The 25,138-nt window shown below is 48.9% G+C and overlaps 8 protein-coding genes across 8 annotated transcripts; 1 reads left to right on the top strand and 7 right to left on the bottom strand.

Annotated features, from left to right (window-relative positions):
* Nucleotides 1-188: 188 nt before the first annotated feature.
* Nucleotides 189-2,253, bottom strand: BJ212DRAFT_1392178 (alpha-ketoacid dehydrogenase kinase). Its single transcript, XM_041337053.1, has 9 exons — nt 2,068-2,253; nt 1,929-2,006; nt 1,765-1,880; nt 1,497-1,708; nt 1,203-1,440; nt 1,172-1,174; nt 1,083-1,142; nt 590-1,027; nt 189-536 (listed from the first exon to the last, which is right to left on the bottom strand). The coding sequence occupies exons 1-9, from the start codon at nt 2,141-2,143 to the stop codon at nt 426-428; spliced, it is 1,332 nt and encodes a 443-aa protein (XP_041187166.1). The 5' UTR covers nt 2,144-2,253; the 3' UTR covers nt 189-425.
* A 5,917-nt stretch (nt 2,254-8,170) lies between these two features.
* On the bottom strand, nt 8,171-11,326 carry BJ212DRAFT_1543430 (P-loop containing nucleoside triphosphate hydrolase protein; the record flags this gene model as incomplete). Its single annotated transcript, XM_041341856.1, has 14 exons — nt 8,171-8,749; nt 8,867-8,944; nt 8,998-9,102; nt 9,154-9,389; nt 9,447-9,769; nt 9,825-9,877; nt 9,935-10,068; nt 10,116-10,267; nt 10,328-10,440; nt 10,516-10,619; nt 10,687-10,797; nt 10,857-10,955; nt 11,002-11,092; nt 11,163-11,326. 14 exons carry the CDS (start codon nt 11,324-11,326, stop codon nt 8,446-8,448), a joined length of 2,067 nt encoding a protein of 688 aa, XP_041187167.1. The 3' UTR covers nt 8,171-8,445.
* An 852-nt stretch (nt 11,327-12,178) lies between these two features.
* Nucleotides 12,179-15,813, bottom strand: BJ212DRAFT_1570886 (thiamine diphosphate-binding protein). The gene is given in 10 exon segments (XM_041342053.1): nt 12,179-12,350; nt 12,401-12,541; nt 12,589-12,639; nt 12,688-12,788; nt 12,839-13,043; nt 13,093-13,108; nt 13,163-13,494; nt 13,514-15,000; nt 15,043-15,301; nt 15,351-15,813. 10 exon segments carry the CDS (start codon nt 15,702-15,704, stop codon nt 12,300-12,302), a joined length of 2,997 nt encoding a protein of 998 aa, XP_041187168.1. The 5' UTR covers nt 15,705-15,813; the 3' UTR covers nt 12,179-12,299.
* A 426-nt stretch (nt 15,814-16,239) lies between these two features.
* On the top strand, nt 16,240-18,625 carry BJ212DRAFT_1449624 (cytochrome P450; the record flags this gene model as incomplete). The annotated part of the gene is made up of 15 exons (XM_041338723.1): nt 16,240-16,292; nt 16,631-16,720; nt 16,782-16,878; nt 16,930-16,975; nt 17,000-17,066; nt 17,116-17,146; nt 17,176-17,231; nt 17,280-17,412; nt 17,470-17,530; nt 17,567-17,703; nt 17,750-17,864; nt 17,918-18,032; nt 18,103-18,126; nt 18,176-18,250; nt 18,433-18,625. 15 exons carry the CDS (start codon nt 16,240-16,242, stop codon nt 18,623-18,625), a joined length of 1,293 nt encoding a protein of 430 aa, XP_041187169.1.
* A 678-nt stretch (nt 18,626-19,303) lies between these two features.
* BJ212DRAFT_1590848 (uncharacterized protein) lies at nt 19,304-20,270 on the bottom strand (the record flags this gene model as incomplete). The annotated part of the gene is made up of 3 exons (XM_041342499.1): nt 19,304-19,419; nt 19,464-19,546; nt 19,604-20,270. The coding sequence occupies one exon, from the start codon at nt 20,268-20,270 to the stop codon at nt 19,683-19,685; it is 588 nt and encodes a 195-aa protein (XP_041187170.1). The 3' UTR covers nt 19,304-19,419; nt 19,464-19,546; nt 19,604-19,682.
* On the bottom strand, nt 20,247-20,672 carry BJ212DRAFT_1392245 (uncharacterized protein). Its single transcript, XM_041337054.1, has one exon. It carries the CDS (start codon nt 20,621-20,623, stop codon nt 20,408-20,410), a length of 216 nt encoding a protein of 71 aa, XP_041187171.1. The 5' UTR covers nt 20,624-20,672; the 3' UTR covers nt 20,247-20,407.
* On the bottom strand, nt 20,613-21,207 carry BJ212DRAFT_1392246 (uncharacterized protein). Its single transcript, XM_041337055.1, has one exon. The coding sequence runs from the start codon at nt 21,025-21,027 to the stop codon at nt 20,620-20,622; it is 408 nt and encodes a 135-aa protein (XP_041187172.1). The 5' UTR covers nt 21,028-21,207; the 3' UTR covers nt 20,613-20,619.
* A 2,496-nt stretch (nt 21,208-23,703) lies between these two features.
* Nucleotides 23,704-24,968, bottom strand: BJ212DRAFT_1449625 (uncharacterized protein; the record flags this gene model as incomplete). Its single annotated transcript, XM_041338724.1, has 4 exons — nt 23,704-23,974; nt 24,027-24,369; nt 24,426-24,645; nt 24,717-24,968. The coding sequence occupies 4 exons, from the start codon at nt 24,966-24,968 to the stop codon at nt 23,704-23,706; spliced, it is 1,086 nt and encodes a 361-aa protein (XP_041187173.1).
* Nucleotides 24,969-25,138: the final 170 nt, after the last annotated feature.

The raw sequence follows: 25,138 nt of genomic DNA on the forward strand, positions 1-25,138 counted from the left end.
GTTCGTACACGGTCCGACAAGCCCTGCTTTGTGCTATCACTGTACTTTTGTCTTCTTCGTGGTACCACCCTTTGGATTATTCTTTCTGCTTTTCGATCCTGCCGGCGTCTCAGCAACATATTAGCCGACCGAGACAGACGACACATGCGAACTCGTCAAGATATCGAGTGCCAGGTCATGTCAAATCCACCATGAAGCAGTGTTTGTTTATATTCCAATTTTTGATTCTGCTATGCCACCAATGTAAATATATACATTGCATTAATGATGCCGTGTCGTAAAACTTGTCGTAAACAGTCGTCTGTCTGGTCCTGAACGAGCCAGTAAACTACAGTCAGTACTTGTTGAGTGGATCTACTAGTAGATCTCTCCCTATATTGTGTACATAACTCTTCTGCAAATATAATCAACCAGGTGTACGCGGATCACGGAAGAGGCTCCCGGCTACTCGAAAGCCTATTGAGGTGGATGTATACATCCGTTCCGTACCCCTCCATAGATATCAACCTTAGATCACCTCCAAAATACCTTGCATACTGTCAACAATAGATATCAGCGTAAGCCCTCGACAAACGCACACGTCACTCACCAATCTCGACAATGGTAGTCCATACCCAAATCCTGCCATCGGAGCCTGAAAATCGCTAGCTTGAAAGTCTTGATCGATACTCTGTCCCGTCATAGTCGTATACATGTATGTCCAAATGAGGGGAATGGCGCTACGCGGGATTCCTCCGCCCTCATCGGTGATTTTGATGGTGATATCCTCCTTGCCCTCAACAACGATGACTTTGATGGGCGGGTATGGTTTTTCGTCTTGCGCATCGTGACCGAAGCGGTCGACGACGGCACGGAGGGAGTTTTTGAGGAGTTCGAAACAGATGTGGGAGAGATGGCCTGGGACATAAGGGAAGATGAGGTTGGGAGGGCAGATGAGTTGAACAGGGGGGCCTTTGAACATGGCGTAGTGTTCCTCGCAGACGAAACGGGCATTTTCGATAGCTTCCTGTACGATATCGTGTACATTCTGCGGCGAAGGAGGGGTGTTAGTGAATGGGGAAAGACAGAGAACGGCAACGTACAGCTTTAGTGCAGATGATGCCTACATAGTCTTTGTGTGGCTGTTGCGTGTTTAGCGCGACGTCTGAGGAAAAGCAACGGAGATGAGAAAATGAGAAGGAAAGAGCTAAGAAAAACCAACGTTGGCCGATCAAAAAGCGGATACCAATACGGCTCATATAGAATCTATCAAGCCAGGCTTGTATATCGAGGCCAATGTTCTTTGCATTCTGACTGCGCTTCCATTCTAGGACGCCCTGTGCGACTGTTGTGACTGTAGGGTCGTGCCTACGTTTGATGGCCTCGAGCATGCGGGTGAAACGAGCATTATAGTCGAGAACGGAGGGTGGCCAATCGATGGATGATGACTTTGCGTAATATCTTGTACTAAGTGAGCATGGTATGTATGGATTGTAGGGTGTTAAGGGGGTGCGGACCTGCGTTCCAATGGGACCCTGAGCTTGACGTTACCGATGCCGTTCGCATTGCCCTTGAGACGGGATAAGTTGAAGAGAGGGTGGTCATGGTCCTGGAGGGCGGCAAGGCTTGGGTTTGGGGTGCTGTCAGGTAAGAAGATATCCTGGCTTGTTGAGCAGAGCTGCTGGCGAAGGTGTTGTGGGAGTTGAACGGGAGGAAAGTTGATGAGTTCCTGTACAAGATCCGGTGAGAAGAAGTGGAGATAAAAGAAGATGGGCTACAGCGGACCTCGAAGGACTGGGCATACCAGTTCTTGACCTTTCGTATGGAAGGCATGTCACTGAGATTATGGGGGAGTTCGTCGAGCTCCTTGACACGATGTGCGAGGCGGACGGGCAGCTCTTCTGAGCACGATGTCAGAGTTAGTCGAACCTAGACAAAGATTAAGTTACCTGCAAGGAACTGGCTGGCCTTGAGGAGAGTTCCCTGACTTGGATGTTGGCCGAAGAGTACCATTTGCTGCAGCGAGACTGTAGATTATAAAAAGTAAAGATCTGGGGCAATGGGTTATGAGGATATCAGATGACATACCACCCGTCTGAGGAAAGCTTGCAAAGTGGTGAATCTTGTCCCATAGGGCTGGAGAGATTCGAAAAGCAGCAGACATGGCATCGACGAGTGTTCAGGTAGTAGTTGAAGCGTTTGTTGTAGCAGGTTCAAGTACTTAACGCAAGTGGATATGACTCGGATTCATTCTTCGGTCTTTAAATCATCCGGATCGCATTGTTTGCATGTGAATTTCATTTCAGATCTAGTCTAAGTCAATTATCTAAAACAGCGGCTGTGAGCCTGCCACTAGCCTCCAACGGCCAAGTCCACTCATAAGTACTGCCCTACGTTAATAGGCTCGTCGACAGGCTCGTCCGTGGGCCACTAGTGGACATAGTGCGTTTCAACTTCCACACTCAAATAAAGAACCTCGTGTGAGCTCTCCTATTATCTTTGTGTGCGCGCCTATCGTGTGATGTGGACCCCCGCAGCCACTGCTTCATATCAGCCACTGCGGTGTTCTTGCTGGCTCGCAGCATACTCCTTTCTGGCATGAATCATGTTTTTTTTTAGTTTGGTGAGTTGTCTTGTTTCTCTTCTTTTGTTCAAATGCATTTCCGAGGCTCCGAGCAAGTGAAGAGTCTGGAATGATCTTGGTGCTGTGTAGTTTCAGCACGGACCCGCGTTCAGACATCGTTCCAGAATAAGCGGGACAGAAGATTCGTTTTGATATATGTCAAGGTATCTCCACAAGAGACAGAAATTACTGATGACCTGACGATCAATCACGTCGAAAATTTCGTGCTTCAGAGATCAGCTGGGGTCATTCCGGGGTCCTTACCTAACTCACGAGCCTCGACAATCTTCCAACCAACCGCAATTTCTCAACAAACTAATTCCAGCCTGCTCACATGCTGCATTATCTGCACAACGTGTTTGCACATTTCCTGCTCCGACTTCACTTCCGCACCACCTCGGACCAGCCCAATGCAAGGTGCCCTCGCTTGGAATTCGCTCTTATCTCCGATCCTTAGAATGAAGATCTAGGGCCTGCCATACAGGTCCAACGGTTGTACCCCGCACTAAGCTGTCAGAAACTGTCATAGATTGTCATACGTTGCTGCAATGTTTGGTCATTGCTCCCGACATTCACTACCGCTGAGTTTGTGCGGTAATTACTGGTACTAACTACGCTTAAGTACGTTGGAAACTGCTACCAGGCTGTGCCAGGGTTTCAACTTTCGGTGCATTTCGGTGCATGAGATGACAGCTCAGGCTGACGGGAGACTCCACGGTGCCACCTCATAACAGTGACCCTGGTTTCCACCAATTTCATTCCGAGCTCACATAGGACTGAGCATGCACGATTCCACAGGACAGCACACGACCTGAAAAAGAGATTCAGGACAAAGGACTTTCAAATTGTCACAGTGCCTAAGCGCCGAAATTCGGGCTCGGCACATCATCCAATAAACACCAATCAAACTAGGCACAGCTAGGCACCAATCTTTGAGCATATAAATATCTTTGCCTTGCATTCTTATCTTGCGTCGTCCAAGGATTCCCAATAGGTCGTCCAGTGCTCGCGTACGCTTTTTCGGTTCAATCGATTTTGCCGGTGGGTGGTGAAAGTCAACGAAGGGCAACGAAAAGTCAAGCTTTCACCGTGTGCTTAGCTAGTGTACTTATCATCCATAAGCTAATAAGCAGTCCTAACAAACCGACAAGATAATAACCACGCCCTTCAGAGAAGGTCCCTACGGGAACGCAGCGCAGAAGACGGTCCAATTTCCAAATGGACAAGAACGATTGGTTCTGCACATTATGTCGGGCCGAGCACTGTCTCTTCCGTAATGATCAATTCCACTGTGATCCGTCACTATCAATATACACCTCGCTTTCAGAACAGGCCGTTGAGGATGCCCCTGGGTACAGAAGGCTGCTCGATCAGGGATTTAGATACCACCTACGTGAAAGTGATTTCGAAGGATGAGGTAGAGTGCAATTCCCCGAAAAAGGTCCTACAGCTTGGACTCAGCAGTAGATGCCCAAATGATGGGCTTAAATTTCAAGACATGGTCAAGGAATGATTCGACTTGGATTCACCGAAGCAGACAGAAATGCTAACGCTTGATTGTGACTACCTAATATAAATTTCAAGACAAATATCGTGTAACAAGTATATCCGCAATGAATGTTCAAATCCAGTCTCACATAAAACCTACATTCCCATAACATTGAGGACCGCTTTGCCGACTCCACATCAGCATTGGCAGTAATTCAGGCAAATGCATCGTTATGCGTGTGCCAATGAACCCAGCTGGGCAGAAGCAAACTGTTCGTTCTGAGCGTCTCACACGACAAACAAATCACGAGATGACATACCGTGCTCTCTATCCCAGACATCCAGTCTGTCCTGCATCCTCTTCCCCTGATCATAAATAGTCTTAAGATTGACGATTGTCGACTCGCAGGCTGTTTTTTCTGCCTTCAACCTAGAGGTTTGCTCCTGCGCTTGAGTCAGACTATGCCGAAGGCCATTACCAGTGGTCTGTTCTGCGGTGAGCAAATTCTCCAAATGCGTGAAGTCGTCTTTGGACTTCTTCAAAGCAGCGAGGGCGCTCTGCTGAGCCTCGCTTATGCTGTGAAGGTTCGATCTAAGATCCTCGATTTCACCTTCTAGAGCTGCAATTCGGTCGGCAAACCCCCGCACTTCGTCATCGCGCAGAATTTGCAGTCCGTCAATCTTCTCGAGGAGCCCAAGAATGGTGGACTGCGCCTTCACTCGTTCAACACGTGAAGCACTTTTTACGACTGCAGCGTTATCCTCCAAAGACTGCCTCGTCGCATCAGCGGTGAGCAACTTTGACGACAATCTTGCCTCCCTCATCTCGGAAAATGTGATCCTGCTCTTCAACTCTTCAATCTCTTTCCTGGACCCTTCTAGAGCCAGCTGAAGTTGACCGTTGCATCCAAGAACTTCCGCGAGTTCAACATCGAGGGTCGTGGTGATGCTGTTGGCCTCAGAGAGCTGTTTTTCGAGCTCCTTGGTAGTCTCGGTCATGACGAGAAGCTCCTGGGCGAGCACAGCACCATGTCTGGCTTCGTTCTGCGCAACACTCAAGGCTTGGGCGAGCTCCCCTTGTCTTTCCTCTGTGGTTCGGACGAGTTCCACCATCCGCTCTCGAAGGGTTTCTTCTTCTTTGTGAAAACTAGCGAGCTCATCTGTCAAACGCCTATTCTCCCTTCGCGAAGCAGTCATTTCGTCCTCCATTCCGTGCACCTTAGCAAGAATCTCACTCTTGCTGCGCAAAAGCGTCTTAGCCTCTATAGAAATTGCATTTAGCGAGGCTTCCTTGTGAGCAAGCGTTTCGTTGAGCTGGACGGCAGCTTGCTTGTGTTCGAGAATTGTATTTTGGAGTTGAGTAATATTGTGATTGCGATCAACAAGGCATTGTTGCAGGTTGCGCTTCCCAGATTCAAGTTCATTGGTTTGACCCTCAAGGTCGGCTATGCGTGACTTGTGGTCATCAGCTGTACCTGTCAGGGTGTCAAGCTCGCTCTGAAGGCGGGTAACTGTGTCTTTGAGAGTCTGGATCTCTGTCACGTGCTTCACCATTTCCTTCCCCATAGCATCAATCTGTGTGGAGCGTCAACAAAGTAGTAGACAAGCTCATATGGTGAGCTTACCGTGTTCGCCAAAGCAGGCTGTTGTTGTTCATCGGTCTGCGAGGCCCTGCGGTCTGGCAGAGATTTGGGGGTACGAAGATGTTCGCGCTGCTGGTCCGCAAACACGTCTTCATCGTCTCGGTATCCCCGGTCACGTTCAACACCAGGGGAGCTTGGTGCAGGAGTGGGCCGCATAGAGATGTCGTGAATGATAGAGCCTGATTGGGTCCGTCTCACACCTGCACCTTGCGGCGTTCCAGCGCGTGGGGTCTGGACATCACTTCGAAGTGCGTTAATAACAAGCAGAGCAGGCAGTCATTGAAAGCACTTACAATGTTGCGAAATCTGGCACTGGAAATTCTTCGTCCATGTTGTGCTGAAATTCCTGTTCATCCAGTTCTGTCAATTCTTCTTCGCGCATGATCGCGCGCGCCCTTTCAGCGGAGAGTTTCAACATCCTGAGTTCATCTTGGACTTCGCGTAGCTGTTCATCGCGGTCCGCAAGTTGCGCCTTCAGTTGTTGATCTGTAAGCTTCGCCAGTTGGAGCTCTCGGACCTTAGCTTGGAGCTACGTATCATGGTGAGGTGCGAGTTACAATACTGACAACGTCAAACAAACCTCTGCCTTGGTCATCTTTGTCAAGGACCAATCGGGGGGCTTGACAGGGGACGGTGCCCGTCGCTGCCTCTTTGCCCTAGGACTTCCGCGTGCGGAAGCACTATCTTCCTCAGCTTCTTCTCCCTCGCCGAAAACTAACCTTAAACGAGATGCAGATCTCGCACGCTGCCGTTTATACACTGACGGGGAGAAATGTTCGGCGACGTTTTTCCAGACAGCATCCTCTTGCGCGGGTGATGCGTCCCCAGCGGCGGTTGGAAGGAACTTGCGACGAGCATATGAGAGGCTAAAAGGAATTTGGTTCGACGTTACAGTGATCTTAGAAACTGGACTTACACTTTTTTGCCCTCCGGAGTCATGCCTACATACCCACTAGAGTCGATGGGTTGCAAAACTCCCTGCTCTTCCTGCTCTCTTAAAATCAGTAGATTCCAGAAAACTTGAAACATTTAAGCGTACAAGCTTCTTCACAGCCTTTCCTACCCATGATGCCCACTGAGGTCCCAGCTTATCTTTCCTATCTTTCGCGATCTTTCTCACTGGTAACAAAGGTGATGAGCAACAATCCCCTTGCAAGTATAGACACCTCACCATGCGCACGAAGGGTAGCGAGGTGTACACTGTGCCTCCTGTGCTCTTTCTGTGCCTGCGAAAATGCACTGAGAACCCCTAGATTGAGAGTCGTCAGTATTAGTGATGCCCTTTGCCATCCCCCCAAACACGCGTTAAAGGAGGTAAAAAAAAATACTCACGTTCCGCATACGTATACTTGGACGTCTTTTTGGTTTTCGAGGCGACCATAACACTTCGGTGGTACTTGAAATTTGGCTTTGTTCGGCAGTGAGGATGGTGGTAGATTGAGTTGAAGGAAACAGGGGTCCATCTTCCAATTTTCGCCTGGGAAAAGCAGGACACGCCACTTGACTAATGGGGGCGCGCCCGAGCACGTGCTACACGTGACTAGAGATGTGACTCGTTGTGTCTTTCCTTTTGCGGGTCAGGTTGAGCGCCTCGTTGCAACCTCGTTATTGCTTTTGGCTTCACGCGTCACGGCGCGCTCGCACCTACCGCGAGGGGATGTGGCTACGTTTTGTTCGAGTCAGTTCTCTAGTAGTGTTTGTATCCCGAAACGAGCGCTCAACGAGCCGCTAACTAGATTTGATTGATATACTATTTTATGGGCACCGAGAATTGCCATCGTCATCATCTCTGAAGTTCTTATGACTCATGAGTACATACAGAAGTTGTACTTACAGCCGTTCGCAGAACGCTTGGCCTAGGCCAGTCCCAAAAGTCGGCAAGCTACTAGTAAGTCAAACTGCGAACTTTCAAATTCTGATGGTCAATCGCGGAAGTTCCTACCATAGGACGTTACATATGTACCCAGAAATTTGTAGTATGTATCTGATCGATGGATATTGCAACTCATTCACTCAGTTCACAAGCAATCAGTCTTGTCATTGACTCACGACAAGCAGCGGCAATGGTCCGATGCCCTTGGTCGATTATTGAGCCACGAACCCTACAGCTACAGAAGTAATCTTTGGCCCGTTTTATAGCTCGTGATCCAGGGGTTTCCATCGCTTCGCTCAAGTCTGAGTTGACCGATGAGGTCCATGCAGTGTGTAGTGGTGTTAAAATTTAACTATTCTGCGGAACTTGTACCTTGAAGTGCGGAGTCGTGCAAAATTCGAGGCAAACGTGCTGGGAACGCACCCAGGAAAAGGATGAATACCAGGGCTGCAAAAACAACCCAGCTTCTGACCTTCACAAACCTGATAACTATGAGCCTGGCTGTAGATGTCAGGTAAGTAACTACTTTGTTTGCCACGCGGCGAAACTAGCGGACGCAGGAGACTGGTTTATTGCAGGATGGGAAATGCAAAAATCTGAATTGACAGAAAACTGACGGTGCAATCTGATTGCGTACGGTTCACGGAGCATCATGCACTCGTCAATGAACCGCAGGGTCACCCACGGACTCGGGTGTGACCAAAAGGACTTGAGCGTTTGAAGTAGCTGATACTGGCGAACCTATGTTTTGAATGTTATGGGACACCAGGTGGAAAATAAATTAAGTACACACAGAACAGTCATACATGTGACATCGCGGCACTGCAACTAACAAAAGCTCATACGTCTCCCTCGACCTTGATCTCACATTTCACCCTCTTCTGTGGGGTCTCCGATATGGCCTGCACAACATCATCCTCGACTTTAAACCTCTTCAGCGGGTTTGCAGATCCACTCGACTCGCCTTCCAGCATCTGATGGATCCCATCCATGGGTATGTCCTCTTCATCCTCCTCTCCACTCATGACCTTCTTGCCTACCGCATTGCGCTTTCCGGCCTTCGTCTTCCTTGCCTTTCTGGGCTTCTTCGGAGAAGGGACGAACGTGGCGCCATTCTTCACCGCCCACTCGATCTCGATGACTCTGTTTCATGCATGCCGCCACGCGGAGACAAGAAAGGCAAACAAAGAAAAACGTCAGAATTATCGCTTTGACCCGGATACCATACAGAGGAAAACATGAATAACAAAAAGTATCCACCTCTCTTTCAGCTTGACGTTATCTGGGACATATGACTCGGCTTTGCGGTATAAGTCGAGCGCTACTTGAAGATCGCCCCTATTGACGTCGTTAGGTAGATGCATAGTATATGTCGGGATGCGGACACATACTTTTCGGAGTGAGCGCGGGCCAGCATCACGTACGCGCGTCCGGTTTTCTTCCGTGAAGCAGGTGAAAGCACATCTGCTAGCTGAAGCTCTTTGGTCCCGCGTTCGCTGTAAATCATTCAGCGCTGTGGCGTGACCTCGCTGGTAGAGCAGACGTACTATTTGTCTTCCAACTCCTCGAGCCTCGCTCGAAGTTCATTATCCAGATCCCGGTGCCGCGCCATAAGCGGGGTAAGCACCCCAGCTGGAAGTCTTTGGTCCTCTTCTTTCAACTCTTCTTTCTCCCTCTCTCTTTGAAGATTCAACTGCAATGCGATATTCTCCTTCTCTTGTCGTTCAGATTCTTCGCGCTCCTTAAGACGGCGTGCAACTTCAACTTCGACGGCCCTTGCGATCTATCGATTTGCGTTTAGTAACGTATAGGGTGATCCAGAATAGGAGCATTCGCGCACCCGCTCATCAATTTCCTTATCTGTCAACTGCATCATCCCTGAGCTACCACTTGTCTCTGCTGCCTCACTAATAAGTGCAGGCACTCCCGAAGGACGGTGTCCCTTCTGGACACCAAATACCCCGATGCCACTGGCGCGTGGTACACGAGATCTGCTTTGACTTGCACCAGCGAGGCTTGGTCTGGGTGCGATACGGGCTATGCTGGGACGTGGGCCGCGCGATGGACCTGCAACAGCTTCCAAAGGCTGGAGTACGGCGGGTGCGAGTTTCGGAGGTGGTGGTAGAATTGCTGCAAAGTGGGGTTTGGGTTGGGGTCGCATGTCTATAGATCATTAAGCTTTTATGAAGCATGCGACAGTTTGGTGGTGGTAACGCACCGCGTTCGTTGACCACCGGTCTGTTCTCGACGTTCTTTGTCCGTACTGCGAAGCTGAAGACGGTTGTGAGTTAGGCTAAAGATCTTGAGATGATATAAACGTCAACCCACTTCAGCGTGTTCAGCGTATCCTGCCTAAATTTTGTTCCAGGAGCAAGATTGCAAATGAGCAACCCCACGGAGTTCCCGCCAAGGGCGTCTTGGAGGATGCGCGTGAGCTTGGAATTGCGATATGGTATTCGAGACTGCATGCCATCAGTTTATAAGCCTTCATATTAACCAAAAAACGCACAGCCCCCTGGTTCAATGCATGTACAACCTGCCCGAGGACACTCAGGCTTTTATTGATGGCTGCGCTCTCAGCCATTCGTGTGGGGTCGTTCCCAGTGAGCTTGTTGTTCTCTGAACCAGCAAGATCAACGAGGTTAATCTTTCCTGTCAATGCTAGAAAGATATGATACATTAACTGCCTAGGGAAGATCGAAGGTCACGATTGGGTCTTACACCTCTCTGCTGAAGAATCAGTCATCGTTACCTCCAGTGTTAACATGGCATGTGAACGAGACGAAGAACGATTAAGATTTGTTGCGCCCACTGAGCGTTGCTTTGATGCTTGGCTGCATTCAGAGGTAAGCAGGTGCGTGCTTGGGTGTCACCCGCGATGATGCGAGTGACTAGAATAAAGTACGCACGAATAAATTGCAGTGAATTCCTCGACTGAAGCTATCGGTACGGAACTCAAGTTTGCAACAAAGACTTGGCCCACATCATTTTCTCGTACTGGGAGTTTTGGAGCCTGCACATCCCGGGACACCAGTCAACAACCTTGCCATTGGAAGACGGTCAGTATAATTTGAGCATACCGTCTCCCGATCAACTAGCAAGTCATAACACTCGTCTTTATATATCTCCATATACGATACTGCAAGCTCGACGTTGGACCTTAGCAACGCTGCTTTCTGTTCGAACATGGCCTGTCATGGTGGCATTGGCAATCATGTAACGCGGAACATGCAGTGGAAAGCATACGCACCTCGACAACTCTTGGAATGACACCAGGGCATGCTTTTGTTCCTTGCATTGTGTGTGTCTTGCCAGAGGACGTTACACCGTACGCAAAGATTGTTACGGTCTATGTCCATTAATATACAAGAATCTAGGAAAACTGAAGGACGTACAACGCCACTGTATACAACGTCAATGAGAGGTCTCACATCCTGCTCAAAAATATCCCCTTGTGTAGAATCTTGATCATAGCAACTGGTAAATCTAATTGAATCATAAGTCACTGCACATGACACCTAAACATGCTAGAATTGAAAAAAAAAAACCCACGCACGGAAAGCGAAAGATTTGCGTCACGTCCCGTGGGTTGGGCACGCAAATCCACGACGGTCCCTCTCCTTCTTCGTCGTGCGTTATTTGTATCCCTTGGTCGTCAATCTCGTGCTCGATGCGAGGTCGCAGGCGCGCGGCGATCTTAATCTTGTGTGTGCCAGACATGTGTTCCCGAAGACGCGGCCTAGATTTGAAGAGGATTTGAGGAACTTTGATTGCAAAGAAGTGTTGTCGACAGTGCAGAAAAGGATGTCAACCATAACGCGTGTACACGTGATTATCACGTGATGAACCGAGCCATAAATCTCCACCAAACTTGAAAGCTGTACTAACGCATATGCATCATGAGTTAAATCTCTACATACAGCCTTCTCTACTAGTACAGGTAAAAACGGAACGGACATAACATCGTGTTCACTATCATTCAAGATCTTACGGGACCGCCAATCATAGCAGGCACACGGTGAGCATACCAGCTCGGCCTCGTTCCTCGGCCAGCCGACATGCTCACCGCGACAAGAAGCAGCCTGAGGGTCCAGTACTTTGAGGCACGGACAACAAAAGTCGGATTTGGGTAACTTTTCATCGTGCAGATGATAGACAACAGAAGGATGTTTTGTGAAAAACGTGGAGCACCGTAGACCGTCTGCGGTAGATAAATAAGCAATCATAGTTGTAAGTATGACGGGGAGAACGCTCACCTACTTTCGCACTTTGATTCAGAGTTTCAGTTTTCAAATAAAGGATGATGTCATTTATTTTCTACAGGACCCTCTCCCACTAAAGTGGGTGTCGAGGAACGAGGTAATTAATGTAGCTAGAAGCATATGGGTTTGTCTGTCAGAACATCAGAATGGCGTGTTCGAACTTCCGTATCAAGAAGTTTAGTTATTTGCGCTGGCGTGCTCGGATCCGTCGATGCCCATGGCATACGAACGTACGAATGAGTATAGATCTCGGTGAAATGTCACCTAGCCTGTGTATTGAGAGTGGGCTCTCGGTCTTGAAAATATACTTGAGACAGATGATTTTTATGCCCCCATGGCCAAGGCACACCAGCAAGTCAAAAGAGGGGACCGGCGCTTGCGTGCCGCTATGATATGTATATAATATTACTGTTACTGAGCATCGTACACTATTAAGCAAAGGCAGCGGTCAAGAACTCCTCAATCTCTTTCTTGTGCTGGGCCTGTTGGTGTGGGTTAGAGCGGGTAGACGATCAAAGACCCAATTACTCACTTTACTACCTGTAGCGACAGAGCTCGTCGGCTGTCTTCCTGCGTAGTACGGATATTTGCCTTTGTGGTACTGTGTCTCGTTGGCGGCAGTCAGAATACGAGGTCCAACGTAAGTCCACGGCCCATTGTTCAATGGCTCCTCCTACGTACGAGTTAGCTGGAGTACCAGGAGTTGACACAAAGGTTTACCTGACACCAAAGTATATCTGCATTGGGATACTTGTCAAGATGAGGAGTGATCTGTAAACGTTGGTGAACACTGCAGGCGACCTGACGAATCTAACTCACGAGATCGTAGGGGAAGGGCGAGATCTGCTCAATGCGGCTGATGACTACATCTTTAATGCCCTTGGCATCACGCTCCTGGAGGAGGGTCTGGTATACTTGACCTAATCCCATTTTGAGTTCACTCGACAACTAAACAAACGATGTAACATACCGGTGCAGAGGATGTGACGTCTCACTTCCTCAGCAGGTACTAGGTGTTCAGGATGGGAATCGGGAATATAGCGTTCGAAGTGGGTGTCGCCAACCATCTCCGAAAGATCCGAACGAGCATTGGGATGGCGCAGAAGTGATTTAGAAAAGAAGATAATGAGTGGTTTGCGGAAGTCGCGGTGAATTTGACGACGAAGAACATGGAACTACAAGAAACTTAGTGGGGTGCTCACAAAGCTGAAGGGCAGAACTTACATAATTAGCGGGAGTACTAAGGTAACCCATTAGATCAGTGGCGTCATGAGGGTTAGAGAAATACACATACGTCGGATACACGACTTGCATATTGCAATCTTGATGTTGCCTCTCGACTTTCTCCGGTGTAGGGAAGACGTTGGGGTGGTCGTCGCAGAGTTGGAGGAAGCGTTCAATCCTTCCACTTGAATGCTCAGGACCTTGACCATCGTACCCGTGTGGCAAGCTCATGACAAGGCCGGAGCGCTGCAACCATTTCCGTTCGCCAGAGGCGATGAATTGATCAATGATGCACTGGGCATTATTGGCAAAGTCGCCAAATTGCGCCTCCCACATAGTGAGAGAGCTCGGCGAAACTAATGAGTAGCCTAATTCAAATCCGAGAGTCCCGTATTCGGATAACTGACGAGTTGCATACGACAAACCGAGCTTGATTTGAACCGAGGTCATTCAGAGGGATATACTGCTGTTCATTCTTCTGATCATGGATGACAGCGTGCCGCTGAGAGAATGTACCTCTCTCCACATCCTGACCGGAGACACGCACGTGTATCTTTTCGAGTGCGAGAGAGCCAAATGCAAGAGCCTCAGCTGTTGACCAATCAATGTTGTGACCTTCTTCGACTGTCTTACCACGGGCACCGAGAATACGAGCAAGGTTGCGATGCGGGGTGAAACCAGGAGGATATGATGAAATGGCCTTTCCAATGCGCTTGAGAATTTCTTCATCAGAACCTGTCGCACGGGTTGGTAGCGTCTCTTCTGCCAATTGTCGAGGCGAAGGGAAACCCTGCCAAGATGCAGATAGCCATTCCTTGCTCGTCGGAACATAGTCCTTGGCCGCACCGGCTGCCTTCTCCAGCATCCCCCAGACCCACTTCTTATGCTCTTCGATATCCTTCTCAGTAAAGGTCCCACGGCCGACCAAGAACTTCGTATACTGGGTAAGTGGTGTTGGCTGCTTTTCAATCGCTTGATACATCCGGGGCTGAGTGAAATGGGGCTGATCCGTCTCATTATGGCCGTAACGACGGTAGCAAACGATGTCGATGACAACATCACGTTTGTACTTTGCGCGATAATCAGCCGCGAGTTGACAGACAAAGTTGACGGCTTCAACGTTGTCACCATTCACGTGGAAGATTGGGGCATCTATGGACTTGGCTATGTCCGAAGGGTAAGGAGTGGAACGCGCGAAACGAGGGTCGGTAGTGAAACCAATCTGGTTGTTCACAATGAGATGGATGGTACCGCCAGTACCATAGTTGGGTAAGTTGTGGAAGCCCATGGTTTCGTAGACAATTCCCTGACCAGCGAATGCGGCGTCACCGTGCAGCAGCACACCCATTGCAGTGTTGTGAGTGGACTCGTCGCCCTCCACATTCTGTATGGCATAGGTCTTGCCCAGGACAACAGGGTCCTCGGCTTCTAGATGCGATGGGTTGGCAACAAGTGACAAAGAGACCTTCTTGCCAGACGGTGTTGGGCGAACATAATTTGCACCCAAGTGATATTTGACGTCGCCTGCTGGGTTGTCAACATCCGTACCCATAAACTCGTTCAGAATGGCTTCAATGGGTTTGCGAATGACGTTGGCAAGAACATTGAGACGACCACGATGAGGCATGCCCATTGTGACGTGCTTGACACCGTGATCGACGGATCGGTCGATGAGCGCCTTCATACCGGGAATCAACGCCTCACAGCCTTCGAGACCGAAACGTTTCTCGTTCGGGTACTTGCTTGCGATAAATTTCTCGAACGACTCTGACCAGATAAGGCGGTCAAGAATCATGCGTTTCTCCTCCACCGTATAGTTCCAAGGCTTTGGAATTTCGACACGCTCTCTGATCCAATCGCATTGCTCCTTGTCTGGGATGTGAACATACTGAATACCCACAGCGCCACCTACAGAGGAAATAAGGATTTCAGTCAGGTAAATGAACAAACATAACTCGCAGTATATCCGTTTGAGAAGTGCAATGATCTCCCTCAAACTCATTGATTTTCGGTCCTCTGTCGCAAAATGGGGCAGGATACCTGGTCCAAGAGCAATCTGCTTGTCCAAGTCACGCTCGGTGAACCCGTATCGGCTTAGTTCAAGTTCGGGAGGGTGAACATCTGCGAGATCAGCATCTAAAATGCCTAGGGGATCCAGTTCGGCGACATGGTGACCACGAACTTGATAGGCCCGTACAAGTAGTTGAACCTACAGGGGATCAGCTACCCGGCAGCACAGCAGAGAGCAGAAGCCACACCTTCAAATGATCATCGAGCTCAGAACCTCCGCCGGCATATAGCGCAGGGGCACCGTCCGCAGGAGGTGTAATCAGGCCTGGGGGTGGCTGGAAAGCTTTGGCGCTAGGAAGACCATGTTCCATGCCAGAGAAATAAGTATTCCAGGAAGCATGCACAGATTTTGGATCTTGCTTCCAAATTCTGTACATCTCCTCTGCGTAGTAAGCATTGGTGCCATTTGCGAAGGGGTCATTCGGAGAAGGCGGTGTTGCGGGAGTAGCTAAAGTCCGGTGTACAATTGTCGGAGTGAAGCGAGCAGCACCAGTAGCGCTGAAGACACTTGGAAAACGCCGTATTGTAGTACGCGGAATCATTTTAAAGAGCTAATACACGACAACGATGTCAAGAGCAGTAGCAATGGAGGCGGGGAAAGACGTAAGCTTGGTTCTGTGTGTGGTACTACTAGTATGGGTTTTTACCATACCCGGAATTTGCCGATTCTCTTCGCCCGCCGGTATCAGGACCCGGATCCCGACTCCTGTCCGGCTTCCAGCAGCAAAGACTCAGTGCGGCGCCCGCTGTAGTCATGCCTCCCGGGCCCGAGTCGTACAAAACCACACTTTACTGGGCGAGTTCGCAACGATGATCAGTGGAGGAGGGAGTCCTGGCTGTTATTCGTGGGAGTCCAGTTTCCTCCTCTGACCACGACGAGCTCGCACTGTCTGGGGTCAGCACACAGCTGCCCGCCTGCCCCGCGACAGCAAGGCAAGGTTTGTCGTATGTAGGCCACGTCATTGAGGATACACCACTCGGATTTGTCGCATCCGTAAAATGGGTCCTTTAAAGACCGTTCGTGTTGCCTTTATCATTTCAGTGGGTGTGCACATAATGGCAAGACACATCTAGACCATGACGGACAACCGCCGTCTCGGTAGTCCTTCAAGCTTCAAGCTTCGATTTTTGTGTGTACGTGTCACGCTCCTTCATAGAACGGACGACTGTCTTCCCATAATGATCTGACAGCAAATGAACTTAGTATGTGAACCGCCGCGTGCCAGCAGTATTTCATGTCTGCACCCCGGGTCCCAGGGTCAGTTCAGGGTTCCCGGTTGATTCTATCAATGTGCATGGGGTACCAAAACAGATATTTGCATGCCACTGTGACTGTAGTACAACGAGCATCCAATTATCTTTGCACCCCATCAACCATGCTACAGCTACCTGACCTGCGCATCTCTAACAACGCGCAGCTTGTCCTCTGTGCTGCGGCTTATCTTGGTATTGTAGGAGTACTCGCTAGGGCTTATCGTCATAAATCAGAGAGCCACATTTCTCTCCCACCTTCCCCTCCCTCTTGGAGAGTTCGGGGGCACTTCCTGCCGCATCACCAGTAAACTTTCGAATTCGACTTGTTGTCTTTTGAACGCTGATTGTGTCATATCACCGATAAGCCCATCCCTCACTATAGCGAGGTGGGTTGACAAGTACAGTCCTCTGATCACCATACGGTCAAGATTTGAGAACATCGTTATTATTGGCCGTTACAAGGTCGGTCCCTACATGCCGAGTGTCATATCTGGCCTCAATGTTCTATTGCAGGCAGCCGTAGATATCACGGAGAACCAGGGTAAATTTACAGCCGATCGTCCTCGCATGAATGCTGCTTGAGAAATGTTCAACGGCGCAATTAGTATCGCATTTGTACCCTTTGGGGACAGGTTCCGTCGGATGCGTAGGTTAGTAATCTACTTCCTCTCATCTATCTTTCTTTTCAACGTAGTGCAGAACACTTCATTCGCATCTCCAGCCTAAAGCAGTCAACCCCTGCAAATGTTACACGCGAAGAATACAATTCTCGGCATTCTCGATGATCCATGCAACTATCATAACCATGTGACAATGTAAGTGCTTTCGGCGATGATTGTACTTTGCTTACAGACGGCTTGAAGTTGTGCTGCTACGACAATCATGAAAACCGCATATGGAAAGAGTACGCCCACATCTGCGACCGATCCCGAAGTCGTTGAAATCAAGCAACGCATTAAAATGTCTCGTATAATCATGCGTCCTGGCACTTACCTAGTGGACTGGATCCCGTGGCTCAAATATCTTCCTTGGTATGGACGAGACTTAAAATAGGAATTTGAGAACACCAAGAAACTCAACGCTGGGCAGCTGAACCGCGTGAAAGAGCAAATGTGTACATTTCCTTCTCAATATTTGCTTCATGTCTGAGCCATTGTACAGCAGAGCGACAAAGACATCGGCCCTTCGTTCGCAAAATATATGCTAGAGAATATCCATCTCCATAGTTTGACAGATATTGAGATGGCTTTTCTTGGCGGTTCACTTTTTTTAGCTGGATCTAGTACTGTGAGGTTTTGTTTGTTGCCTCCGGAAATATCTGGCTGAAATCCAGCGAAAGACTTCTGCGGCAATATCCACGGTATTTATGGCAGCTACATGTTTCCCCGAGGAGCAAGCTCAAGCTCAAGCTCAAGCCGAGCTCGATGCGGTCATCGGAAGGCACCGAGGTAGCTTTGATTCCCCAGTGCAGTGATCTGATTCAATCATATCTGCACAAAAGTGCCAACCTTCGCCGACCAAGATTCTCTTCCTCGCCTGCAAGCATTCATCTCTGAGGCTTTGAGATGGAGACCACCCTTGCCTACCGGTGGTAGGTACCGATGTGATTTGGGCAAGTGATCCTTGAACAACTTATCGCATGAATTATGATCTGGTCCATCAGGAAAAATATTGTATTCCAGCTAGGACCACATTGTTTGGCAACCATTGGTAAGCATCACGCTGCAAGATACGAATGGTCTAACGGTTACTGCCTTAGGTCCATCTCTCGAGATCCAGATGTCTACCCGGAGCCTGACGCGTTCAAACCTCAGCGCTGGATTGATGTACCAATGTTGCCTCAAAGACGATATAAAATTATTTGTATATGGCTTTGGTCGGCGGTAAGCGCCGCCTTTCAGCTACTCATTTTTTCAATGACATTACTTTCAGCGTATGCCCTGGTCAACATGTTGCGAACAGGTTAAGTTATTATTCCACGCACATCGTCTTCCGAACTCACTGTGATCAACACAGATCGGTGTTCATCAACTCGCTCCTGACCATGTGGGCTTTCCAGCTCACTCTGGATCCTACGAAGCCGTTGGATGACATGGAATTCATGAACGGGGTGATGACAGATGTCCCGCCATGCGCAATTAAGTTTGAGACGAGGATTCCGGAATTGGAGCTCAGGCGCATGATGCAGCATTATCCTCAGGATGCATGAGAAGCTTTGATTCCTGGATGGACCAAGGAGAGAACGAAGAACCAGTCCCCAACGAATCGCCAATTGTATGTATTGGTGCATCCTTCCAGGACTTGCAGTCTATTTTAATTTTGCCATCATTTATCTCATCTTAAACAGACCTCATTCAAACAAAACGAACACATGTCGAGACAATTCGCAGCAGTAACTTGAACAAAAATTGAGCACTGCCACTGGCAGGTACGGTATGGAGCGTGTGGAGATCTCAACTAGTAGATGTCACTTCACTTCCGTGGCCAATAATTTAGTTTGATACATCTACAGATTCCACGCGAACATATGTGGAGGATGAATGAAATCCATTAGTAGACGTGGATATATCTTCCCGCCCAAGCAACTCGAAAAAATTCTTCATCCTGGTCTTCGCCTTCGTCAGGTGCGAGTGGCAATAATATCGTAGGTGTGGAAACGAGAATCATTTCCCAGCAACGTTTGACCACTCCCAGTCGATGATGGTGCCAAGGATATCCAGCTTGGTCGTTGATGAGTATACATGTGGTCGTCCTTGTCATCTTCAGAGCGTGGATAAACATCTCTCAGTGAGCGACGGATACGGTAAAATAATAGCCATCGACCATCCACTAACGTGGGAGTCTGCACTGAAATGGATTTTGTCGCATGCCATATATAACCTTGCAAGCAAGGTGAAGTTTCATTGCACGGATGTGACTGATACATTTTGATAATTGTCTGTACTAGTAGTTGCTCGGAGTGCGGTGATACGGTCTTGGACATGTATTGTGTTACTTGAATACCTACGGGTGTCAGAAAGGATCAACAACACGTGAGATCGACTGACCGATTAGGAAGACTGGACGAGTCTGAACGAGCACAGTTCTAGGCAGCGCTTGCACCGGAGCATTCTCCTCTTCCCCAGGACGTCTGATTTTATGATTAGCTTGTTCGTATAAGACAATATATGATAGACCGATGCCATACAAAACTCTAGGGATACTGTTCATGTGGAGGTGTTATCAAGGCACACGCGTATCAAATGAAAATGTCCCGTTCTTCACAGCTACAGTATATCCAGTAGCATGTTGTCAACAGAAGCCATATCCCTGACTCGTGTGATGATAGTGTTATCCGAAGCAATTCTCTTATACTCCCCACCCCGCTGCTGCGCTAGCAAAAGTGCGCCAAAAGGTTGTCCGAGGAGAACGATCAACTTCAACTCTCGCGTAGCCAGCTCGTTGTATCCAGGATAGCCGTCGAGCGTATCATCTGACGAAGAAGCAAGCTCGCGCCAACCTTCCATACTCTGGGTCTCGTCTGCGAAGTTAATCAGCCCGAGACCATACCGATTCCAGGGACGGACGAGCAAGAATGTCTGCCGGGTACGCCTTTCAGGCGAGAATTCAACTAACCCGTCTTTTGTTCTGACCAGCAGGTCTTGTAGCCCGTATGCCTTGACGTCATAAGCGAAACATCTAGCCCCATCTTGACCAGGCCTCCGCCTGATTTCTGTGAGAGAAAATGCGATGCAAGGCAATTGCAGTCTGGCATTGGCAAAACGAGGAATGCTGAGATTCTCAAGGAGGGTATACAGGTTCAAAGCCGACTCCACAGTCACAGTATTTCCCAGCGTGGAGACCGAATTCTGCATCTCGTGGTCTTCGGATAGAGACAGCAGTGTATATAACAGAGTCTCGTATGAGAAAATGTCGGCTGGCAGATAGTTGTTGTTGTTGAAGCTGGACGATTGTCCCACCCAATCAAGGGCTGTGATGTCGCCCGAATGGGCTATGATCTCCTACAAGAGTCGTCCGAGCGCCTTTTGTCTTTTGTCTCCGGAAGTTTGACATAAAAAATGCCGAACAAAGAGTAGGCGATGTCCCCCTCCCTCGTGGTGTGATGGTTCGACGCCCATCGAAGTTTCTCTCGGGCATCTCTTGTTCCTGGACGGAAGTCGACGAGCACCCGCGCATTTATGCCAGTTGAACATTGCAACTCCCTCATGATACTGACAGACTGCTTGTGGTTGCGTGAGTGGTCGTCGAGATATAGGCTTCAATCTGCTTGGTAGAAGAGTATAATTTTAGGAGCGAGGAACAGTCTATCCTCGAATGTTCCAACTGCCATTTTCGGGGCGCTAGATTCCGATGAAGGGGGCATATCCGGTAGGTAGACGATGGTGAGCGCTGAGTAGTGATGCCAGATAAACATGGAATTGACTGATTCTTGTAGCTCGATGCTGTTATGCCGGTCAATGCGGCATGTATCGCTCCACGTCTAGCGATGCGGGCGACTTTGCAGAACCTCTGCAACTTCACAGTGGTTTCGACCGGATTCAAGTCGTATATGATATTGTCCTTAATGTCATGCAGCCCTGGCTCCTTGGCTCCCCACCTGTGGGATAACATGACCCAACTGAAGCACTGGATGGCCGCTTCTGTGACTCCGTTTGGAGGGGCCCATGCATTACTGGTAGAGAAAAAACTCCCTGTATTCTGTGCTTTCCATGAATGCGTTGATCTGTGCGTCTCGATTGCATAAACGCCCAGTAGAGGTGTTGATTAGACGAAGGGGGGGGGGGGGGGGTGGCGTTTTCCAGTTGAGCGTAAATGGCTTGTCGAACAGCGGCTTCCAGTACTCCAGATACACTAATGTATCAATTGGGCTTACTTTGCGTCTGTGCGTCAGGAGCGTTATCCGACTTGGAGAGCATTATTTTGAAGGCCTCAAATGCATCATCATAGCGCTGTGCTCCAAGAAGAGCTGCATGCTTCAGTTCGTACCCGGAATAAGACGAAGGGTTGAGCTCAGTGACCTAAGAACATCATCACAATTATCAAAACAATGACGGATATCGTTCGCGCCTTGTCCGCGTCCAAAAGGGCCTCCACATAGAGCTTTTGGCCCAACTTCACCTTACTGCGGTGCGCAAAGTAGATATCGTATGAGGAATCCATCCCAAATACTGCAAAAAATGTGTTCTCGATGGGCCAGAGCTCAAGACTTCCATTAGAGTCTCCGCTCGCGAGGAGTTCTCCACTGAGAGGAATTGCGGCGCAGGAAATCCATGCGGTATATTCGAATCCTGTCTATCTGCCGGTGTGACTTTGTGCTCCACAGATGCACAGTCCCGTCGTCTGAGGCCATCAGAAGAAATGGCAAGTGACAAAATGGGAGAAGTGTGACTGGTGCAAGGTTGACCGACCTGGGTCCCATTCGAGGAGTTCCAAAACTTGATTGTTTTGTCGTCTGATACGGACACCATTGGACGACCACACAACACTTTTATAACAAAATCTTGGTGAGCGTCGATCCTGAGAAGAACCTCGGCATTAATGTCGGTGCGCTAAACCCGAACGATATCATATGATCCCGATGCTAATGTTAGCCCATCTGTGAGACAAAACAGCAAACCATCGACGAGTGTTGAGAGGACAGCACCAGTCTCCACATCCCATATAACAATTCTTCCATCATATGAACCGCTTGCGAGCCTTTTGCTATCGGAGGAGAAACGCACCAACCAAACTAGGCCTGAATGCTTCACCAGCGGTTTAAATACCATCTGCTTGCTCTTGGCATCCCAGATGATGATGGCTCTATCACCTCCACCACTCGCAATTTGCCTATCGTCTGGCGATACAGCGACTGAAACCACACGCTCACTGTGTCTTTCGAATGGCCCTCCTACTAATGCTCTTTTCTCCACGTCCCAGATTCGCAGGGTTTTATCCCCTGAAGCAGTGACGATTTGTCGACCGTCTTTGAAGAACGCGACTGCCCACACCCCCTCTTTGTGCACTCGCATCGTTTGTGTTTGCGCCAGCTGGGTTGTCTGCGCTGGTTGGGCTGTCTGTGCCAGCTTCGCGAGTCTTCTCAAACTAAGATATGCTTTCTTGCTACATCGCGTAATTCTGACATATCGCTACACAGGGAGATAGACGGTCAGTAGCGTTTGAAGTTGACGAGGAGCGTACTCTGGTTAAACCGTCGATCTTATGTGTAGGGAGAAGCTGTGAGTGGAATTGGATGTCCACCCATAATCCAACTTATGCAGGCTCTTTATATACGAGCTGGGCACTAGGAAATTGCTGCACCACTGCTGCAAGTTGCTAGTGTTGCTGGCAGAACTTGGCAGAATCACGTTCTGCCAGCTTGGCAGGTGGCAGAATTACCATTTTTTTTAATGGTGTGCCACAGTTCTCAAGTCCTTGCCAGTGCACTATGGTCCATGACCACCATCTCATCTACCACTGCTGCAGCCACTAGTCCTTCGTCAATACGCAACAGTGTTGGTAGTTTCCCAAAGTCGAATGCTCTTCCTTCTAATATACTTCCGTCCATTCACATCCCAAGGCAAATTCTCTGCGTTTTGTTCTTTCCCCATTACAAACGTCTTCTAAATCAGTCTTGAGCTGCAGCTTGGCAACTTCGATATCAATGCCGGCAATTTGTCAAATTGGCTTGTCCGAGTCATCGGTGATGCTCATGATAACAAAGGTCTGCACAGACCTTACCGAGTTTCGAACATTGTCCATCGTTGCAGGCATCACAGTGGTTGCAATTCTACCAATATCTATTGGACTTGGCAGAAGTTGGATCCCCCTTTATGAACTTCCTGTCGACAGGTGAATTGAGAGGATAGCCTCCAGACTTAGATGTTGTAGAGAGCCTGTAGTACACCTTGAGTTCTGCCACATTCTGACTGGGGGTTCTGCCATCTGCCTAGCAGTGCCAGTTCTGCCCACAACACTAGGGGCTGTCAGCCCCCCTGCTCTCGTGTGGGGTATGCCGTGCTCACCCGAACGCAGGAACAAGTTTTTTTCCTTCTTCTCAACCTCTGTGGCTGACGACAGGCTCGGTACCCGGCTCAATCTAAACGTTTGCCGAGTCATACCTGAATTATGCACCCAGTCCGTCCTTTATGGCAAGCCACGGTCTATTAGATGTTGTAAGTGCAGCGGCCGTGAATGATGACTCCCAGGTAATAGACAACTCGCAGGAGTAAAGAAGTGACTGTCGTGTAGACGTCACATTATCCCCCGTGTATCAACAAGGAATAACCAGTGACAACAGGCATGATATTATGTAGCCCTCGCTCTCGCGAGCACAGCCCATACAAGCCCAGATACATCGTTTTCCATGACGTGTGCATCCACGACGTCTCCGATTACGCGTTCCTCGACACCCTCCACCCTTGCCTCGGCCAAGCGGCGCGTGTTAGGTATGAACAGCAACGTCATACATACCTCACGCTCATGCACGCAGTAAGTGAGGCGCAGCTCGTTGTCAGATTCACTATGTGCAGAGAGAAGTGAAACAAGCGCATGATGAGTTGAGGTTGTGGTTGAGAACCTGTATAAAATCAGAGTCAGAAACAAGTAGTCTTATCTTAGAAGTTGCGCACCAATCATACAGTCCAACCACTCTTCCGTCTTCCACTCTTTCACCCGCACCGATTTCCACAGCCTTTTCCACCTCTGCTCTAACACTCCTCAGTTTCTCGACCTGACCCGTCCCGACTTTTATCCGCTCTCGTACAGTAGCAATCTTCTCGTGCGCATCTGCAAGTTCCGTGTCTAGTGCTTGCATCTCTTCTACCTGACCATCAAGTTGCTGGTTCGCTGTGGTTATTGTGAGCCGAGGATGGGGATGGGCCTGTCGCAAGCGAGTAAGTGATAAATGTGCATCGAGTATCTTCTGCGATAGCATGGATGCTTGGAGAGTCAGGGCTTGTGCTTTCTTATAATCTACGTTGATCGTTTAGCATGAAGAGTATAAAAACGCAGCAGTCCACGATACACGCCTTCTTCTACGAATCCAGAAAGTGCTCGAAGATCATCCCTTCTTTCTGCTAGCTTCGCTTTGTGTTCACGTAGCGCAGTCTTCTTCTCCTCATTCTGTACTCGAAGTTCCTCATTTAGTGCAGGTGTCACCAGCGGGGCATCGTCGCTGACAATAGTCTTCACGTATTTATCCTTTGCATTTTGTTCCAGGTAAAGAAACTTAAGCTTCCTTAGGAAAGACTATTATTGAGGATCGACAGTTGAATCACCAATAAGCCATCATTCATGATTCGGACATGTAAAACACGCACGATCTGTGCTTGCACATCGCTCTCAACAATCTTGGGATCTTTGAGTCCCAGAGCGCCATCCTCACCAACCCATTCTTCAATCCCGTCCCAAATATGTGTGGATAGCTCAGCACGAGCATTAACTATTCGGAGTCCCGCTCTTGCATCGTCCAGCATAGCCTGAAGATTTTTGGCAGTAATTAAATGTGTTGCTGACGACGTTCCTGCAGCTCTGGAGGTAGTGAGGTCAATAATGGGGGTAGGTTCAATCATGATTGTGGCGGAAGAGCATGCTATAACATCTTGAGACAAGTCGCGACTTGACGCGGTCACGTGCTCATGAACTATTTATAACAACCACTCTTCGAGTCTAGATCTCAGCGGTGGCTTGCAGGAGATCTGGAGAACTTAAAATGAGTAAAACATAGCTCGTGACTAGCTTG

The sequence above is a fragment of the Suillus subaureus genome (genome assembly GCF_016647635.1).
Source record: "Suillus subaureus strain MN1 chromosome Unknown BJ212scaffold_54, whole genome shotgun sequence".
NCBI lineage: Eukaryota > Fungi > Basidiomycota > Agaricomycetes > Boletales > Suillaceae > Suillus > Suillus subaureus.

Excerpts from the sequence above, each read along its gene's own strand:
- BJ212DRAFT_1392178 (XM_041337053.1), bottom strand. The coding sequence starts at position 2,143 with ATGTCTGCTGCTTTTCGAATCTCTCCAGCCCTATGGGACAAGATTCAC. Across the intron at positions 1,441-1,496 it reads AGGGTCCCATTGGAACGCAG|ATATTACGCAAAGTCATCAT; the intron begins GTCCGCACCCCC and ends ACTTAGTACAAG. Across the intron at positions 537-589 it reads GACTACCATTGTCGAGATTG|TATGCAAGGTATTTTGGAGG; the intron begins GTGAGTGACGTG and ends TATTGTTGACAG.
- BJ212DRAFT_1392245 (XM_041337054.1), bottom strand. The coding sequence starts at position 20,623 with ATGAGGGAGTTGCAATGTTCAACTGGCATAAATGCGCGGGTGCTCGTC.
- BJ212DRAFT_1570886 (XM_041342053.1), bottom strand. The coding sequence starts at position 15,704 with ATGATTCCGCGTACTACAATACGGCGTTTTCCAAGTGTCTTCAGCGCT. Across the intron at positions 15,302-15,350 it reads AGCTCGATGATCATTTGAAG|GTTCAACTACTTGTACGGGC; the intron begins GTGTGGCTTCTG and ends GATCCCCTGTAG. Across the intron at positions 12,542-12,588 it reads CAGATATACTTTGGTGTCAG|GAGGAGCCATTGAACAATGG; the intron begins GTAAACCTTTGT and ends ACTCGTACGTAG.
- BJ212DRAFT_1392246 (XM_041337055.1), bottom strand. The coding sequence starts at position 21,027 with ATGTTATCCCACAGGTGGGGAGCCAAGGAGCCAGGGCTGCATGACATT.